The 21,981-nt window shown below is 35.0% G+C and overlaps 2 protein-coding genes across 2 annotated transcripts in view; one reads left to right on the top strand and one right to left on the bottom strand.

The window, feature by feature from the left end:
• The first annotated feature begins 5,575 nt into the window (after positions 1-5,575).
• Positions 5,576-7,550, top strand: LOC137924873 (spherulin-2A-like). The gene is made up of 2 exons (XM_068768256.1): positions 5,576-5,622; positions 6,668-7,550. The coding sequence occupies exons 1-2, from the start codon at positions 5,576-5,578 to the stop codon at positions 7,548-7,550; spliced, it is 930 nt and encodes a 309-aa protein (XP_068624357.1).
• A 3,535-nt stretch (positions 7,551-11,085) lies between these two features.
• The window catches only part of so (sine oculis), a 35,075-nt gene continuing 24,179 nt past the window's right edge, over positions 11,086-21,981 (bottom strand). Inside the window, exon 6 of the mRNA XM_068768264.1 lies at positions 11,086-12,104. Within this exon, the coding sequence (XP_068624365.1) occupies positions 11,969-12,104 (136 nt within the window). The 3' untranslated portion in view covers positions 11,086-11,968. The remainder of the gene's footprint in view (positions 12,105-21,981) is intronic.

Raw genomic sequence — 21,981 nt, 5'->3', positions numbered from 1 at the left:
GTTTCTGTTATTATTGGGGGGACCGGAAAGTAATATCGCTTTCGAAAATTAAATTCATACTACTACATTTTTAACAAGATTTTATTTATGATCAACAATATATTCACCTTCGCTATCAACAACATTTTGCCATCTAGTATACAAATGTTCAATGACGACGCAGCGGTAAAAATCAATCGGTTTTTCTGTGAAATATGTCGGCAGAAACGACATTACTTTCCAGTCCTTCTAATATTATTATTTATGCGGATATGTTAAAAAATTTTAAAATATCCTCCCTAATGTAAAATTTCTAGAACCGTCTCAGTTTGGGAAATTCTCTGTGCCACATCACTTCTTCCACATAAAATCTCTTCCTTTCTAGAATATTCCCCGGTCTATGTGAACAAATTGGTTCACCTTCAAAGGTTACTCGATAGTCATAATATACGCCGTGAACAAATGTTATATGTATTTATATTTATAACGATATTTTTGTATGTGTACGGTATGTAATAATGAAATGACGGTGTTGATAACTACGTAGTCAAACGAATATTAGTCTATGGACTATTTAGTGTGTCATAAAATATAAAGTGCTTTTTTTATCTAGATCTTCAGATGAAAAATATTCTCACGTCGCTTTATTTGTAATAATTGAATCATTTTGCTTAATGTATATATTCTGGAAGTACAAATTAGTTCGGTTTGTTTTAACTTTGCGAAGAACATTCAATCACCCACGCCCACTTGAAAGAATTGGCCTATCCCAAAGATGGGCACATCCTGCTAGTTACTATCGTCATTCCACCTAATGGGATAGGCCCCCATCGCCTAGCCTACGCTTACTCGAGAACCTTCCGACCCCAAAGGTGAATTTGCTTGAAGTATATCAATTACTAGAAAGTAAATTTCTTACTACGTACTAGGTTGTACTTAACTGCGTTGAGATTTTTATATTAAGAAAATTACATGCTTATAAACCTGCGGGAAAAATTTAAAAGGTTCTGACAGTACGACACGGAGTACCAAATAGCACAGATTGACAACGCGGTGTTTTTTTTTGCTATGACGTTCCTCTTTTATGCACTAATGTGTGCAGTTACAATGTACTACCGTGTAAGATCTTTAAATTGTTTTTAAGTAAATATAACAAGTTCTTTGAAGAAAAGCTTGTTAAAAATTTTATTTTTGTGTAAAGGATTTTTTATGTTATAAATAAAGCTTGTAATTGAATTATTTCACTATTGTATTAGAGATTTTTTTACCACAAAAAAAAAGTTTATTGGGGGCTCTTAGGTCAAGGCGCAAAACCCATGGGGTGTTCAATAAAGAGATTCCATATTTCATAGTCTGTCACTGAATCCTTTTATATAGCAGACCGAACTAATTTGTACATACACACAAAATTAAATATTCGCTTGTAATCACTGCGTAGATTTTCACACGCTCGCTCTTGCATAAAGCACATTTTTCAAAATAATATAACATCGATAGAAATCTCAATTTCTTTCATTTTCACTTGACTTGAAAATTATCTATTATACTTTTGTCTAGCTTCATTTTTACTTAAAATAGTCTAAATAAAATTAGCGTTTTTGGTAATTTTAACACTAAGTAATAGCATGGATATGCTGTTTTTCCTTATGCTTGTTTGAATTTAGGCAAGAAATTTGTTTTTCTGTAAAACGTCAAACTACCCTCATTTTTCATTAAATAAAATAGTGTTTCTTATAATTTCAACGACGTTATAAATAAGAAGGATATGCTGTTTTTCATTAAATTTGTTCAAATTTAATTTTAAATTGAACAATGACAATCTACCTTCATATTCACTTACAATCGGAATAAATTTAGCTATTTTTGGTACTAAAAGTGAGGTTATAACACGGATATGCCTTTTTTAATCTATACTATGTACCGAAATATATAAATGATAATTAAATTATTTATTTAATAACTAAAGAAAAAATATTGATTCATTTCAGTAAAAGACAGGAACCAAGTGTCCAGAATTCAATATTAATATATCGTTAAAATAAAAATTTTGTAAAGCATTCTCCTGCATACGATCTTTATGTTAACACCCTTGATTTGTCAGAATTATTATGCAGATATAAATTTAAAAAAAAAGAACCCTGTGAAAATATTTTTTAAGTAAAACAGAAATAAGTTGATGTAAAACTTATATTGAGGAGGTATGTGAAAGTGATCATTAAAAACCCAAATTGTATTTGCTATGGACTAATTCTCATTAGTCCAATTAGGATCTATACTTCATATTTTTATTAATAAACTTAATGTAAATAAAAATGAAATTGATTTTTGAAAACAAATTGTACCACTAACCTTCAAGAAAATCAAGGAACAAAGTTATGTGACAAAATTATGTAGCACATTAAAACAGCGGAGAATTCAGGTCGGCAATTGTTTTCATATTTCGCCGACTAATCGGACGCCATGACGGTTTAAGAATTGTTTGTTGCGCGTACATTTTTAATTTAATTTATTTGACTTCTTGTTAATTTCTTTACAATTTTTATACATATGACAGGCAGATTGTGAAAAAGTTTTTTTAAATTACTTAATATATGGCAATAATGATATTAATAATTGATGTAAAATGTTTTATGTGTAGTGTTACGTTAGCCGGGCGGCAAATGTCACTTGCGACTTCTCGCATTTATTATAAGCAATATATTTGGCATGTTTTCTGTTTAGAATTCACTGATATTTGTCTATAACCTAATGATTTTGATCGCACGTCGCGATTTTTGTCTATATATAACACGAAAAAAGATTGCGTCTTTTTTTAAAAGCTTATCTAACGAAAGCTCGACGTGGTCCAAGCTGAAGCACGCTGGCAGTAAAAACTCTCATGCTGCATCATCATTATGTCAGCCGTAGGATGTCCAATGCTGGACATAGGCTTCCTACAGTGATTTCAAATAGTCCCGTTTAAAAGCGGCCTAGAACTACGGTCCTATATCCTCCTTAACAAGGTTAACTGTCCTCCGACGCTCCGTTTGCGGGGCGCTGGTCTTCACTCCTGAACCTTCAATTGGGGACCTTAGGTTCAGGAGTAGATCATAGCCAACTCTTCTAGACACTATGTGGCATGCCCACAATCACTTCAACCTAAACCTATTTCAGTTTTAATCAAATACAAAATAATCTTGAGTGAACTTCGAATAGAACACATAGAAACCTTTCCTTTATGATTGTAGGAGATTTTAGAAAATTATATTATCGTCGTGTCATCCGATAAACGCCCAATGGAAGACATAGGCCTCCCCCAAGAATCGCCAAGATGATCGGGCTTGATCTGTCAGCGTTACGTATTATTTAGTGATTAACTGGCGCCCGGCCAACGACAAAATTCCTTGTTTTCTATTAACTGTTACTGAATCGCGTGTATAATTAAATACGATAATTTGTTAATTACGGGTTTTATATTTGAATATGTGACTCCGTTTTAGGTAAATTTAGACACCCGCTTTGAAACAACGGCGTTAGATATATATTTGTATTGCGTCGCTTTAAATTCTGTCGTTCAACATATATTGTGTGGCGAAGTACCTAGTTGTATACGTATTATTTATTTTTTAATGAATATGTTAATATGCATTGTATTTAAGGCTCAAAATGCTTGAATAAATTCGTCGAAGCAATATTTTGTTGTTTTTTCTTTTCTCCTAATAATGGTTACCCAATTCTATAATACAGTAGAATGTAGTAGCCTGAGTCGAAGCTCTCAAAGAAGAAGTTTCGCCAAATATAAATCCCGTTGTACATACATTTTTTTATCTAGAGGAAGTAATGTATCCATGAGAGGGGCGCCTGAAGGAAGGAACTTCAACACCGAGAGCTACAGAAGTAGCTAAAATAACGGCTACGGAACGAGGACTACTCCCTCCAATGACACCCGAAGGGACGACGAAACGGTGTACCCGAGTCACAGATAAGCCACATAACATCCAAGTGCCGCACGAGAAAGTGGGGAATTTAAATTTTAGCTCGCGGATTGCAGATCCGAGTCCTGTGATCGAAAAAGCTGTATCAGCCCCAAACGGCTAAGAGCGCCCACATCTAACACAAACTACTGAGAACTAATAGTTAAAAAACGTGTAAACTTGAACATGGCTAAGCGAACCTAATCTTCTCTAGGCTTCAGAAAATTAGTAACTGTTATGGGCAAATGTTTACGAGATTACACTCCTATATAAGGACAATAAATTATTATAAGTTCATTATACAAAAACTTGAAAAAAATGCTATTATAACATCTTTTTTCTTCCATCGGGCATCAAGATTCCCAACATCGTTGAAATCCCTTGAATCCGCACTAAGAGTTTTCGGACTATTTTTATAGTGCGAACAGCCCAGGAATGGAACGACCTGGTGGCGTCGTTATTTCAGACTAGCTATAACTTGTAAGTCATCAAGTTAAGACTGAACAGGTCTTATAAGCAAGCATGTACCATCGCAGATGAAACGCTTTGCCTATAAACAATAAAAAGGGAATGACGCGGCTTGCCAAGGTGCAGGCAGGCATATACAGCGACGTAGTCCAGAAGATTCGCTGCCAATTATGTCAAAAAGCACTCATGGTAAGCAACGGCACCACCATCCCCCGCACCGTTTACAATTTGAAATGGTACTTAAAACGCCTACTGCAACGCATAGGCCTCCTCAAAAGATCCTCAATGACCGGTCTTCTGCTTCTCGCCTGGCGACTTCCCCCGACCTTGACTGTCTTCGGGCCCTCTAGAGGTTCCCTGGTTCGTATACGTATTAAAAAAGCAGCAGTCAGTATATTCATTTCTAACACAATGCTCTATAACATTCTCGAACAGTCACTCTAAAGATATATATAAAAACATTTAATTTTTCCGTAAAAAATATCCAACACATGTCACGTGTTTCGCTTTTGCTGTGTACTAAAAAAAGTGCTGACGTATTTTTAAATTTATGCCAATGTTATTAAACGCCCCACTTATATATTTCATTAACTACGTCAATATTTTTTCTATTTCCTATTTTACTAATAGCACAATTATCACATACTGCTGAAAATAACTTTCTATGTTGCAGTTATAATGTACAATAAGACATTTTCTTAATTTAAACACTTTCAAACTGTTTATAATTAAGATAAACCTCACCCAATTATTATTTATTTGTATAAAGTTCTTCGGGTCCCCTTGGCAAACTGTTAAGAAGGTCCGTACATAAAGGAAGGTTACTGACATAGCCTGGCGGATTCGAAAGGCTACAGGCTACATAGCGCGTAGAACTTGTACCAGTAAAGGCAGCATAGGATACCCATGAGGTAGACTGCCTAGATACGGCCGTCGCAAGACGTTTCATCAGAGAAAGAACGTATTAAAAAGCTTTTTCTTTATAAAGAAATAATGTTATAAATCCAAAAATTTTTAAAACCTCCATTTGCAACATCCTTCAATTCTAATAACCATCAAACATAACTTGTATGAATTGTTTTGAAAAATCATAAAATGAACACAAAACAAAAATAGTTCAATTGAAATTAAGACACTGTCACTTTAAAACGGAGAGGAGATCTGGACTGGAGACCATGGAAAAGAAAGCGCTGTGCAGGACGTCTAGCCAAAAGAAGAACAGGTAAATATGCTAAAGTCGTCAGAGGGCCTTGGGTGCAAGCCGCTTGTAACGGGATCCAAAACTTACAACCATCCAAAACTTTGTTCCTTAAAAGAAGAAACGTATTTAATTTAAAAACTTCGTCGAGACATTTTAATGTTTGTCCTAATCATACAATAGCTGCAACATAGAAGACTTGAGCTCTGAAAAATATTGCAGACGTGACACAAATCTGTTATTTAAGTTCACACCATTGCTTGACATCATCATTCTCCTCTCTCGGCGATGTTTTGAGTGTTAATATTAATTTAGTTGATCTTGCGATAAAATTCAGGTAAGTTACAAATCGTCCTAATAAATAATTTTAAGTCAATTTTTAAGGCCCCATTTGCTAGTTTTAGCTTTGCCCTTTGCTTATGTGTAACATAAAAAACTTTTAGGTCTTTGAACAGTGTGTGTTGCCGGTGATGATATAAGGATCCTGGACGTGGTCGTTTACGATGGGCTTTATAAGCAATAGAAGGGTATGTTTGCAGCTTCGCTGCGGAATTGACTCAAACATGAGATTTGCGAACCAACCAAAGTCACCGATGTTGCTCGAAGAATTGCTTGTCTGAAGTGGGTCGGGGCACATCCCTGATGTCCATTGGGATGGATAGGTTCTCCTGTGGCGGCCACGAGCCGGACAAGCGACGTGGTTAGTCCCACCCACTAGGTGAACTAACGACATAGTCAGGGTCACGGGAAGAAGCTGGATACGGGCAGCCCAAGATCTATCATCGTGACGATTTTCTAGGGAGGCCAACGTCTCACAGTGATGAATGAACGGAAATAAGTATGAATGATAATGATAGAAAATTATAGAATAAAAGAAGAGGAGATAGGTCATACGAAGAATGATTGAAGAGTACAGGAAAAAGAGAAGTATAAGGTGGAAAATTCATTAAAGAATATCAAAGCCTGTCCTACAACGAGATAGAGAGTACGAGAGGTTCCCAATAATGGCGGCCATTAAAAAAAGTCGTACAGTGGAATAAATAATAATAAATGTTTTATCTTTTTACAGATTCAAGATGGCGTTCCACTATTTACTGTTGCTTCTTCCCGCGCTGTCACTTGCAAGAATAGATGTCAAAATACAGGGTGATTTTAGTGAAATTGACAAAACAGTTAACATAGAATTCACTGGAACGGACAAAAACGTGTTATCCGAAACGGAACGTAAGACTTTCGATCTAGACGAGGATACGTTGATGATGAACACGTTGAAATTCTTCGGAAAACGACCCGACAACGTATATATACGCAGCCCGACGCCTTTCGGAGATCTGTATAAGACGTACAACTGGGAGGAGGTAGTTAGAACGTTGACCCCTATGCAGGGTCGAGTTTTGAACATCACAAGCGAAACTATAACAGTTGCAAGTCAAAACTTCGAGAATAATGACTCCAAACCGAAAACCTTTAACTTGGGTTTGACGAAACATCTAGAAAACACAGTATCATCACTTTGGACTAAAGATGGAGACTTGACTGTTAACAATGGAATTAATTACTCCATTCGTTTAGGTAACGCAACTATATCTTATACATCTCTATGGGGTTTGAACACAGAGAAATCCACTACTATGTTAATGGGTTCCAACGACATGCAACTGATTCTTCTACCTGGTCAGAAAGTCACCACTGAGCTCCTCGCAACTAAGTTCACCATCACCTTAGAGATGGAGTATACAGCTACCATCGCTGGGACGGTGGCCGTAAACTATAAAGATTCATTCAAAGATCACCACTTCTGGGCGTTGGACGTTGACGAAATGATGTCGGACAGCGGAATGGCCAGCACAGCGAAGTCGAAGGAAACAATAGACATAGTGTTCCACATGAATCCAGATATTGTTGTATTTGACACGATGACCAGGGAACCTATGACAGATTTGATTATGTAACATAAATTTTATTATTTTTAATAAATCACACGCAATCACATTTTTGAATTTATTTCATTATAATTTTCTTGAAATTAGTGACAAATCCTAACAGGATAGGTACTACGATTTACGTATTTTATTTGTGCTTATAACGTAAAATGTCAGTTAGGTATCAGCATAAATCTTTTCCAATGTCTTGAACAAAATAAATTAAAAGGGCGAGTTGGCCAGTTGAAGTAACAGAGAATAAAACACACGAGCACAGAAGACCGTTGGAGCCACATATATAGTGGACACAAGCGATCAAGTTTTAAGACTCTGGATCGGATGCGAGCCGCTTCCATCGGGCTCATTGTAAATCTAGGAGGCCTCCCTCCTAAGTACCTGTTTTAAAAAATGATAGGAGAACGATAGGACCCCGAAAACGGGGTCATTAAAAACATATATATCCTAAATGCAGTAATAGATAAGTTCCCAAGCTATATTATTAATCAAAAAAGTTTTTGCTTAATGAAAATCTTAGAATTGTCAAATATACATGGAGTGTAGATACCGTACATAGTTGACCATCAGAGTTACTAATTTTATCAGCCTAGCGAAATACAACAGGCGGCAAAAGTAATGTCATAAAGTAAACGTGTCTTAATTTTTACAAATAGCGCCAAATGTCACTGTGCTTTTGTCAAAAACAGAGCTCTTTTTTTAATTTATAACAAAATGGCCGCTAGTTCAAATTATAACATTACTTTTGCATCACCTGTTATTACAAGCATATATTTATTTCTAGTGCTGACACCTTCTAAACTTCTAATTTATTTAAAAAGTTGATAATATCCTTTTTTACAAAAGTTAATTAGTGGGTAAAGTTGATGCGAAACGCCCCACTTTACATAATCCACGTTATTCGTGTAACACCACAAAAAGAAGATAGAACATGGGTTGATAACAAAATAAAACAACATTTTATATAACAACACGCATTTCTTTAAAAAAAATCTGGAAGCTAATCGACGCCCTTTAAAGTTACAATAGCATTCACTTACGCGTTCGACACTAAACAGTAATCACTTAAACGCATTTATTAATAAATATTTGTTTTGGTTACTCTACTTATATCTACGTTGATATACACGAGATATATTTCAGAGGTACACTGACGGTCAATAAAAAGGTACACCTAAAATATGTTTACAAAATTACTAACAACAGTGTGTAATATTGAAATTCAAAACGTTAAGCAGAGATATACGGGGTGTATCTAATTATTTTGAAATTTAGATATATGTAAATTATTTATTTATATAAGAAAACACATGATGATTTTATTTATTTAAATGATTATAGGTTTAAAATATTTAAAGGGATAAACGTATATCAATTAACCAAAAAATCAATGATTTCATAAATAATATACAACTTTATTATAATATAGTAAAAATTACTTTAAAAATCAGATAAAATGTACTGTCTGAAATTACTGGCCTGCAGCATTCCAATAGGATTTTAAAGTAATCACCTCATACAGGATTATTTGACATAAATTTAAAAAAAGCCTTTTGATGACCTTCACTCCTGTGACCAATCAAAAAGGATTTCTAAAGGATTTCTTCGACATCTTCTCCGACCGAAGTTATTGTATGTAAAAGAATATTTTCTAAGTCTTGGTGTCTCTTTTGATCTCTCAAGACATTCTTACGCCGTTGATTCTAATATACGAAGGATCTTCTAAACTGTAGTTAGTGTATACTAAGTTTATTGTATTTACTAAAATGATATTAGTTATGCCAATAAAAAGCTGACATCATGCTATTTCTTCGATATATTAAAATAATCAAAGTTTTTGCGAATTTAATGTTTTACAAATTTTTACTTTTATTTGTAATTAAATTAAATTATATTACGTGAATGCAATCGTAATTTGAAGACCTTGATGTATTTCACAAATATCTTCACACCTTTTATAATAACACTGTAAAAATTTAATGGAATCAGGCGTTACCTTGCGGAAGTCCATCCTAAGTAAGAAAAGGACCAATATTTAGCCACTTCCTCACATGCAGTAGTAGTCATGCAACAAAGTGCACCGCCCGCCAGCCCACTGATAAATGCGTATGCGGCAAACAATGCGAATTACATAACTGCCACCGTTAAACCACTCAACACGCGTTACACCCCTCCACGATTAGTGCCAAACTCTGTGTTTGGCACTAATCGGTGTAACAAATTTCCTGAAGATGCCCTGTGGCGGGCGGTGCACTTTGTTGCACGACTACCACTGCATGTGCGGAAGTGGCTAAACATAGGTCCTTTTTTTACTTTAAAAATTATTCAAAATAAATTAGGTAAACTATTTTTTAATAAAAATCATCCTAGATGCCTATTGCAAGGCATAGGCCACCCACAAAGATCGCCTAGATTACCGATACTCAACAAGAAAATAGTAAAGTTAAGACTTTAATGAACGTCAGTGTACGTATAAATGTAGTTAATAAAAACAATATTACAAATACTGGATTCTACACCTAGCTTTTACAAAAGCTTAGCCGAAAAAGCTTAAATCATAACGATTATTATAATAACAATTATGCTACAGCACAATTATTCAACGTTGTTTAATCTATGATATCCTAATTTAAATCATAAATAGAACTATATACAGAATTTTAAAAAAAAATAGGCTCTATCATGCTTGCTCCTTTGCCTATTGACGTTTACGTAATAAATAAAAGTATTATTTTATGTCAGTTTCAAATCGAAATATTGTAAAAGAAAACTTTTATTTCATATATTATTTGTAATGTTTTTTTATTATTTATTATATTTATGTAATAAAACAAGTAATGTGTATATATTTATAATACAAATTGTAAACTATACTGTGATCACAAAGTAAGTTGAAATTATTATTTAAAGCCGATGAGGGCTACGTCCAAAAAATCAATAACTTTTTGCTTAACATTGACACTAGGTGTGATTACTTGATAGTATTGAAATATCATTTGGCTAAGCCCAAACCGTTTTAAAGGATTTTGTGTTTTAAACGCGACAAGTCTTAATTGGTCGATATCATATTGCATTGATTATTCCACTTTTTTGCCAAAAACTCGACTGATATCATTCCGCAACTACCATATTCGCCTAGAAAGTCCAATGCAGGGACGCTGTTTTGACCCGATTGAGGAGATGAAAGTTGAATTAAAAAAAGGTCTTGAAGGCTATACCGGGAATTATATACTAAACCAATTGTCTCGAGGACTGGAAAAAGCGACAGCGAAATTCTTTTTCAAGAAAAATAAATTAAGAATTTATATTTTATAAACAATTTCACCTTACTTCTTGTTCACAGTTTTATGTCCAATATTGAGTATCGTTTTTAATTATTGCAAAATATAAAATACATAGTGTTCACACATCTCAATGTTTCTTTTCTTAAAATTGTTAACAGATTCCAAAACAAAGTGTAGTAATAATAAACAATTTTTAATTTTACTTACTATTGAATTTATTTAAATAAAATATTGAACGTAAAGTTCTTTGTTATGATTTGTCACTGTTGTATTAGTTTGAGCTGTATATAAAAGAATGAAACGAATTTAATATATTTTTTTTATTATTTACTGAAAGAATTTCTAAAATACTCGGTTTCGCATTGGTCTTCCCATTAGATGGTATTGTTTAACTTAATTGTATTTAATGTAACTGGCAGCGTTCGACTGCCTGTCGACTCTGTTGTTATTTAATAATATTATGTTTATGTTGTTGTTTAATAAGGCCAAAATTATCAGAACAGGTGTAGCGTTCCAACAATAGTGCAAGACCTCATCAAAGTTTGGTCACACGCCAAAAGGTTTTACAGCTTGAATAAGATACACAGCCACATCACCATATACTCCTGATCGGATACTATCAGATTATTATTTTTGGACAATAAAATCTACTACAAAATTGGAGGTCACAAATTATCTGTATCAGTTTTTTGCCCGTATAGACCAAAAAATTATGAGCAGTGTTTAATTATAATGGTCATTGTATAATTTAATAAATTTCAATACACGAAAATTGTCTTTCATTTTTATAAAAAATAATATATTTTTCGAACATAAATTTATTAGTGACGTAGGCAAAACTGACATCAATGATTTAAAAAAATACCCAATCTATCTCTCTATCATATACACGTATGTTTATATGTATGAGTATTAAGTATCTATTTATTTATGTCATATTGTTTGGTCATATAAATTCTTTGCCATCTAATGAAGATTAACTAAGAACTCTTTCGTTTTTATTTACACACTTGTTTTGAAATCTGGTAACACCTAGAAGAAATGTATGATACAGATGTGTTTGTGATGATAGACTATGAAAGATAATGTCTAGGATAAGGTGATGGAAGGACGATGTTACTGGAAGTAAGGAAGGGTACCGCGTGTTTGTCAGGTGTGATACTGGAGATGAGCCAGAGGATGTTCGTACAGAGGGTAGAGCGGCTGTGGTGGAATCGCCGGGGGGTGTGGAGCGTCGCTGTCGTCATCCGTGGAGGAGTCCAGCGGCTTGTCACCAGCTCCGCCGCTGAAATAAGAAACAAAATATTACTTATGGCGTTTTATTGGTATTTTATAGCAAAGATTAGAAACCAAGGTGTGGTTCTAACAGGGTTAACAATGCGACAGCCCAAGCATAGGTCACCCTTTGAGGAACGCTGGTCCTATTTACACCATGGAATATTATCTTAAAGGTTTAATTTATTTTATTGTTATTATTCGCGATTGCGATAAAGCCGGAAGCAAAGGCCTTATCCTCAACGACCTTGATAGAAAAATAAACTAATATTTTAGTTTACATAGTCCTGTATAAATTGATCACTCTGAAACGCTATTGAAATGCAATAAGCTAATACCTATTGTCATTACAAAGTCTGCAAGGAGAGACGGTGAACCATAATTAATTTTAATATGGAGTACTAGTGTAATAATCTGAATTTTAACAGTTTTTTGTTACTATATTATCATTTCGTCAATAATTATTTATGAAACTGTTTCATGGTTCACGAATATGTCAATTGAACAGCTTTTGCACCTATAACCAATCACCCTGTATACATGCATATCAAAAGCTCCACAAAACCGTTTCCCACCGATCTAAGTCTAGCGTTAAGATAAAAAGTCGAGGCCGCCATCTTGCGTATCCGATTACTTCGTTTGGGGGAGTAGTTGCCCGCGCCTACGTCAAACGGTCCCGATGATTCGAAGTGACTAGCGCAAGCTACCCCCCTCACCCGCTCCGCTACCCCGCTATCTCTACCCACCGCACTTCGGTCATACGATATACCCTCGTGTTTATTGTTCTGTGGACATTCGATATTAATTGCTCCTGTCAAGTCAAATGTGTTCGCGCCCAAATATCTATGGTATAAAAATCTAACAATACACCTTTTTTATTAAAACCCTCTCAAGACATATTAAATTGGTATTTTTGGGCTGCTTTCCTAGAGACGGTGACTCGACACCTATCCTTCGTCATTTGAACGTAGTGGTACTAGTAAAACTTATTGTCCCCTTGGAAACAAATGTAACTAAGTCCACGCAACTGAGGTGGTATTGCGACCAAGTTAACGAAATAAAACAGAATATGCTGGTGGACCTTGTAAGACGGCTGAAGGTCACACACAGAGCAATTGTAGAGAGAGCAGTGCCCGGAGCTTTACTGCCAGATCGAATTAAAAATGAAGAGATCCGTAGATGAAAAGCACCGATGTAGCTCGAAGAATTGCTCCTTTGAAGTGGCATTTGGAGGGGTACATCTATCGTGCAACCTATGGCTGTTGAGCTGAAAAATTCTCGTGTGGTTTACACGAGCCGCAGCTGTGGCGATTTTTGGGTTAGACTCGCGTCTTGCAATGGGTGTCTATCGGATGATGTGGCGGTGATGATGAAGAGAAGTAAGAGCGAGAGGTATAATAGTGAAATCTCACTATAACCTGCTGAAATATTTCGGCCAATTTAAGAGTGAACATCTTACCTCTATAGCGACATAAGGATTATTTTAAAATTTAGTTATATTGAGAAAAAATCTGTTCGGAATAGGAAAACGCCAGTGCATTGCAAGAAAAACTTCTTATTGATGATGCTACGCGAGTCGCAGCCCCGATCTCCCCCGTTACAAAGCGTCACCCTGCCACCCGCCGTACGGTGATTTTAATGCAATAAAAATATTACAGCATCACTTGCGTTAACAGTACAAGCGTTTGGCATCGCCGTCGACCAATTCTGTTCTTTCCAAAACTTATTGAATTCTAGTATCTGTAATCCTCTCTGCAAATACTTGTTTTTTTTATTTTATCTTTATTTTTAATTTGGTATTCACAGCCGTTACACACATCGCCTCTCTTTTTTCGCCACATTCTTCGGTATCGCAGTTAGATAGAATTTGTTTAAAAAATAGATTGCGCGGTGCTAACATTGCACAGACCGAATTTAAATTGCCTAGACCATTGTTTCCCAATGTGGGGCCCACGCCTCACAACTGGGCAATTTGAATATTAAGAGGGTCAATTCTAAAATGGACATACATAGGGGGCATAGGAATTTTAAGAGGTAAGATTCAAAAAAGTTCGGGAAATACTAGCCTAGAGAGCCTGTTTTATATTGATTCTTCGCATAATTCATCAACATGATACACATTCTCCTCTGCATTACACAAACTACAATTAGAATCCGATTTCTGCATCAAATTAGAAAATTTGTTTGACGGGATGTGGTCAGATCCCTACACTTACTAATTAGTTTATTTTGCACGAAGGGGGCTCTGTTTGTAATGTCTTCTATTCTATTGTTTCTGAAGATGTTAATGCTGTTAGCCCTAAGGCTTTTACAGCTTCATCGGTACTGAGTTCACGGAGACCCTTCCGGGTCCATGAACTAGATTGTAATGTCTTATTATCTCTTGTCATTATAATGATTCAATTTAAACCTGTACTTATTTTATAGTTAACGGCTAAACAGTATGTTCGGTGCAAAACAAACACATGTTTCATTCTGTTAGTTCAATATTTACACCGTGTCCCGACAAAATATCGAAAGATATTTGACCTAAAGGCATGTGGAAGAAAGTATTTCGTGAAAACATGGTCGAAATTTCGATGACAGTGGACAATGCGTTGAAACGCAATAGATAGAATAAGCTTGTAACTGTGTAATTTTTTATATATTTACATTGACGACATTTTAACAGCACATTTGTTAAACTGAAACTTTGTTTTCTTACCAATAACTGGTGTGATATAACAATAGTGCCATATACATTTATGTGTGTGTGTTTGCGTGCGTGCGTGTGTGTTTGTTTGTGCGTGAGTGCGTGCGTGCGCGCGCTTGTGTGTATGTGTGTGAGTTCCAATTGAAAACAATTGGGTTTTACTTATTTATTTAAAATAAATCTATTTTATTTCGGAATCAAACCCACGTTAGCGCCCACCTCGCGTGTTCCTAGAATTGCGATATTGATTTCAGCTAAGGTTTCATTTGTTCACACAATGCATATGTTGCAATATTTCAATCTGCAACTAAGCCAAAATGTAGGTCGTGTTGGCATACAGTTATTGTTTCATTAAAACTCATTTGATTAACGTCTTGCTTCTGACTATGCGGTTTTAATCTCGTAATGATTTAAATATACTTTTAATTACTTAGTGCTTAAGCAGATATAATAAATAATTATTGGCCTAATTTTCTGAATGAAAAATTCGAGATGTCTAGAATTTCGATAAATTCATTATTAAATATACATGCTCAGATGTGTCCATAATAACATTAAGATAATATAAGTAAAAAGAATTTAACAGTATTTTAACCGTTTGACTGCTACGCAGCGCTAAAACCCTGCGCGAAAACCGCAGTTTTAGTGTTTTTGTGGACCTAGATATGCGCCAACATCAATAACTTAAAGTAATATATTCATAAAGTTAACTTTATAAAGGAAGAAACAATTGAAGTTTACAATTTTACATTTAAAAATTTACATAAGAATAGAGTTAATAAAATTGATTGAAATTTGTCCAATTGTGAGTATTTTATTTGACAACGAAGTCAAAATATGTCCCTCAGTTTGCGTGCGTTGTTACAAGTATTGCTTAGCAAACGGTTAATATATATACACACACATATATATATATATTACAATCTACTTAGAATCATATACCGCAGGAGTGTCAAACTCAAAACCTGGGCTAAATAATCAATGCATAACTTTAGATTGGTCGCAAAAAAAATTCATAGAAACATTTTTTATATTTTCATTATTACATTGTAATAAACATACATAAAAGTATTTTATTGCGTACTTCAAGTCTTTATACTTAAAATCTCTTCTCTGATACTATATATTCTACTACTAGACACTATATCTCCTATTTCGGGAGAAATTTTATAGACCGAACTTCCAAAATTGCAGCCCGCGGGTCAAGAGTTTAACACCCCTGAAGAAAAGAATGTTTAAAGAGCCCAAACATACTCTAGCTTTACCTCCTTGTAATGACATATATACGCGTGAAGGTAAGTTATCGATCGAGTATGTATTCGTTCCTGTTTCATGGCGAGGAAAACGATATTTGAGAGATGGCGTATTTACACATATACAAAGATTATTCATAATTTAAATGACACTAACTCAACGGCAGCGACCACATCACTACCTATTTACGAACCTATTTAAATTTAGATTGATAATAATAAAGGTGATTTTAAACCGTATATTTCTAGATAAAACTCAGGATAAGCACTAGGCCACAAGCTTAAAAGAAAGACTGTAAATTTAAAAATGGAAATTAAAATAAAAAAAAAACGTTACATTCCTTTTATTTTCAACCGATAGACAATAAGCACAAGAAATAGGCATCACCCAAAGATCACCAAGATCACCAGTCTTGCGCTGCCATCTGTTGCCAGCTGTTGATCCAGCTACTTCTGACGACCTCAACTATGTCGTCAGTCTACCTGGTGACGGGGCTTACCCACGCGTCTATCAGTACGCGATAGTCATTTGAGAACCTTTCTGCCCTAACGGACATCGGTTGAACGAGCGGTGTGCCCCGCCTGGTGCCGCTTCATATAAGTAGGGGTACGGAAGTTTCGTATTTACGAAATAGATGCGAATAAATGCGAAATGTATGGTATTGTTCTTTTTTCCAAGGTCTTCCTCAAAATGAGCTAATTGATAAATATGCACACTGTCATAGGCTAATTATTCGGTCCATTAATATAAATAAAAACCCCAATGTGCAGGACATATTATTAGCCGTCAATTGAAACTTTTCGTTTTTTTGCTGAAGCAGCATTACATAGTGCAATTAACAGCGTGGACGCTTAACGCTTCTTCTGCATATAAAATCTCGTCGTACAGACCAAAAAACGACGTTTAAAAAGTCGAATCTTTATTTTTTACAATGTTATCTTTTAATTAATTAAAACTGTTTGATGTTAAGACTTGTACTTTAGAATTTTGTTAAATTTTACTTTCATGTTTAGCAATAAAATTACTAAACAAAAATTTTTGTTTAATAAATGCCTAATTTACCCAAATTTAATAATTTGAAAGTATAAATGCGAAATTTGCAAATTTTGAAAAATATAAATGCGAAATTGGTGATTTTTTTTTTGCGAAAATTCCGTACCCAGTGGCGTACCTAGGGGGGGGCGGTGGGTGCGGTCCGCACCGGGCGGCACTTACCTTGGGGCGGCATTTTTTAAATTTACTTATAGTTGTGAAAAGCAACATATTCATTTCATATTTATTTTCTTTCTTGAATAATAAACTAAAATTCTATTCCCAACATTGTAATTTTGTTAAGAATTTTTTTAACAATTTCAATCAGTGTCGGTAGTTGCGAAAGAAGCTTCTTAAAATTGAAGTTTATAAAAAATTATCTTCGTTCTACAATGAGTCAATTAAGACCAAAAACTCTTGCAATATTGCCAATAGAACAAGAAATTACAAATAATTTTGATTTTGAGAGCATTATACACGATTTTTCTAGTATGAAAGCTAGAAAGAAGAGTAGATATTATATAAATATGTTTACGAGTGCATACACATATGTCTAAAAAAATTTACTCTGTGTATTAATTAATATTGATTAAATAACTTAATAATTTATTTATGTGTATTAATTTATAAAAAACCACTATTTGATTGACTTATAATAGAAGGGGCGGCAAACTGGAGATCGCCCCGGGCGGCAAAAGTTCTTGGTACACCACTGTCCGTACCTCTACTTATAAGCAATTCCACGAACTACCTAGATGACCTGGGTTTTTCTGCGATATACTCATTTGATTAAACTTTATGGCAGTCGAGTTTCTGCTGATTGTAGAGTTATAATCGAGAGAATGTTAGTAGGAAGTAGATATAAATATTAAAATTGTTGTTGAAAAAGCACACATTTTTTTCTTAATTTACGTGTATAACTCCAAAGTACCAGGACACCGTAAAACATTGGGAAGGTATAATTAAAAACGCGTACGGCTTCATCCGTCCGCTTTTCGTACCTTTTTTTTTTCTCTCAATTTCCGCATGGAGGCACAATGGATAAGGGTCTGTTAAATAGGATTAAAGCCTGGTCTATAAAGATTAATCCGACGATATGACTTCATTTAATTGACGGTTGCTGACGGCTCTGCTTGTTTTTTTATTGTTTATGACATCTGCTTCCAGATATTCAGCCAAAGGTGACGATGTATACCATGTAACTTGGAAAGTTTAAAAACGTATAAATATTAGTATATAGTCTTTATGTATTAATTAAATTTTGACTTCACGAAGCCGTTTAAGTGACGATGTTCCGGCATATATCTTCTCTCTCTCTCTCTCTCTATATATATATATATATATAAATATAATATATTTTCCCTTGGCCATAACTTGAGAATGAGGAGCAATAAAGAAGGTCACCGGTGTAACATGAAGAACTGCTAGTCTGTAATGGTAGAGGGCGGAGAAAATCGCTCGTCACAACAGATGGCCGCTGGGGAAGAACCGAAAGGTTCTTGAGTGGCAACTACGAGACGGTAAGCGTGGAGTAAGTCGGCCCTTCATTAGCTGGACAGACTACATAAGCAAGGTGCCGGGAAGTCCCTGGATGCAGGCAACGGAAGACCGGTGAACGTGGCGATCTTTGGGGGAGACCTGTGCCTTCTAGATAAGGCTTACAATACCGGGATTCCGGGATCTCGAACATCGGAATCCTTTTGTCCGTTATTAAAAACCGGTATCCATGTAAAAATACCGGTATTTCGGTATTACATTAGTTGATAAAAATTGAAATTATGCCCAATATAAATGAAGTTTAATATAATATTAAATAATCACAAGAAATTTTTTTGAAGATATATAATCAATTTGATTGTATTAAAATGTATATCAGGCATAACACATACCAAGCCGATGAACCGAGTATGGAACCATCGAGAAGCGGCGGTGTCGGCAATACAAAACGATTGTTTATATTTTTTAAGAGCATACTTAAATAAACAAAGTGCAAGTTATTAATATTATTTCATAAACACATTCAATTTAATTATATTTTTCTTCTTTGATTATATAATGCAACGCGAGCCTATTATATGTAAAATGTAACATAGAATTTAATATCTACTTTTTACCTTTTTTATGTATCTATTTACTCCAACTCTCTATGTAATATTATACAATAAGTAATATCTACTCATTTCAGAACAATATTTATTTTATTTCATATATTATTTGTTAATAAGTCAATATAACAACAGATATAAAAAAAAACGTAACAAGTATTTTTTTTATAAATAATACCGGTATCCTGATATTTCAAATATCAAATACCGGTAATCAGATTTTAGTTTTGTATTGTAAGCCCTACTTGCAGTGGGCGTATATCGGCTGATATGATGGTGATGATGAACTATATAAAACGCAACTTTTGTTGTCAACATACTTAGTCATGTTCCGTGTTCATTAATTTTTATATTGAACGGTGACAGACAAATTATTGTTGTGAGAATCACGTATAGGACGCCGCAGTAACGGTACAGTAGGTACAGATTTATTTTTTTATATTTGGATTATTTCGACCTATTTAAAATATTAATAATATTAAAAGGAGATTGAATGTTTCTCAGTTATTATAGCATATTTTAGATATTTTCGGAATTGCCTTTACAGGAACTGCCCCTCTTTGCCCACAAAGGACCCTGGACGGTCTGTTTAAACTGTGTTTTAATTATAGATTATATGTGGTCATAAATATTTACGCTCCGCCCACGTATAGCATATTCAGTTTAACTGTCAATCAGTTGGCAGGTCTGCCAACCGATGCTAAACTGAATGCCAACGCGTCTATGTTCGATTTGTTTTACTTACCCTTCCATCTCACTGATAGAAACGTTAGTATAATTTTCTACCCGGCGTTGCTTGATATTTATAATTGCGTATTATATTGTACATATATTTTCGTATGCGTAATTTATGTAAACATTCTGTACTCCTATTTGTGTATGAGAGCTTTGCATGATACCACTACACCAGCAGTATAAGCCGAACAGTAGTAGCCCAGCGATAGAGAACTTAGACTTGCGATCGCAGGTTGCTGGTTCAATTCCCAGGATACAATCTTATACAATGCACAATTTGAGCATCAATTATATAGGATTGCCTCTGTTGATAAACAAATTTTTGATGGACGGGCAGCAGCGTGCAACAAATAATACCGCACTATGATCGCCAACCTGCCTGACAAATGTGGCGATTATGATATATCCCCCATAGACATATTTAGGTGAAGCCAATACCGACTATTTAAGTAATAGTCTATATAGTATTTATTATATACTCTTACATATTATAAAATAATTTTTGTAAAACATTACCACACCTGCCTTCGTTATCTCAGCACCGCCTTAGATTGACCATAAGACAATGCTTATACGGCATCAAGTCCGCCATTAGACAATGTGAAAAAAGAATGAATAAACAAAAATACATTTCATCGTCATTATTAAATCAACATTTTTAATATAATAATTCCGCACATGTGCGGAAGTGGCTAAATATTGGTCCTTTTCTTACTTAGGATGGACTTCCGCAAGGTAACGCCTGATTCCATTAAATATTTAAAATCAGCATGCCTAGCTGAACAGGCGCGTTTATTAATCAAATTAAAACATGTGTGGAAGTAGCTAAATATTGGTCCTTTCCTTACTTAATATATTAATTGTCCTTTCATGCATGCTAAGTCATGCTTCTAGTCGGCTTAGACTTTGTGCAGCTTCATCGATATCGTGCTTGCGGAAACAGGAGATCCGCGAGCTAAAATTTGCTTTCAAAGCAAAATTTTTTTAAGGTAGTGTCGCGTTTTAATATCGCAATGCATCTCTTTTGAAATTCCTTTCAAAAGATGTAACTGTAATTATTTAATACAATTTAATTTATACAGTAATACACTGCCACGATCATCATCTATCTAGCCACAGTCTATCCACTGCTAGATAGGTTGTATTGGTTAAAAGAGGACTCCATCTAGGTCTTCAGACAACTTCTACAAAGTCATCTGTTCACCTTACTGGTGGACGTCTTACGATGCGCTTGCCAGTCCGTGATGTCCACTTCAGAAGTATAAGCTCCCAATAGCCATATGTAAATTCAATCATCATCATCATTGCAGCTGTAGAAGGTCTACTGCTAAACATAGACCACTCCCATATATTTCCAATACAGTTTGTTTAATAACGTCATCTGTCCGGTGGATGTTCTACATTGCGCTTGCTGGACCGTGGTCTAAACTTCAGAAGTATAATCGCCCAGCGTCCATCTGTTCTGCGCGCTATGTAGCCTGCCCCTGTTCACTTTAATATCCAGTTCATTTCTATCCCCGCTCCTAAATTGATCTCGCAGAGAAACCATGAGCATAGCCTTCTGCATGGCTCGTTGAGTTGTAAGCTTGCGAATGAGACCCTAGTTTACGAATTTACGAATAATTATTTAATTGCTTTGTTTTGAACTTAATGAAAGTTTTTTTGTAGTCGTATAAATCGGTTCGTGATCGATTTCAGTGGTATTCATACAATTTTCAGACGATAGACAGCCAATGCAAGGCATAGGCTTGCCTCTGAGATTATTACTATGACCGGCATTTCGCATCCAGCGAGTTCCCATGGCCTGGACTATGTCGTCGCTCCTAGTGTGGAGCCTACACACGCGGCATCTAACTGCTGGTGGTCGCCATTCGAGAACGTTCCAGCCGTAACAGCTCACAGTGGATCGAAACCATCGTATGACGGACTTAACACTTTTTTTTTTGGTTTTTTTCCTTTTTTTTCGAAGTTGATCTATATACTTTAGCAGTAATTTACTTCTTTTGGTTCGGCTCCATACAAATAAAAACATATACATTTTTTTGCCTAAACTTCGATTCAGTTTTACA

Source organism: Battus philenor, unplaced genomic scaffold, assembly GCF_028537555.1.
Source record: "Battus philenor isolate CCGP_79_NKW_IND1 unplaced genomic scaffold, ilBatPhil1.0.hap1 SCAF_25, whole genome shotgun sequence".
NCBI classification, from domain to species: Eukaryota; Metazoa; Arthropoda; class Insecta; order Lepidoptera; family Papilionidae; genus Battus; species Battus philenor.
Note: the sequence above shows the minus strand (reverse complement) of the source record. Positions and strands in the feature narration are given on the sequence as shown.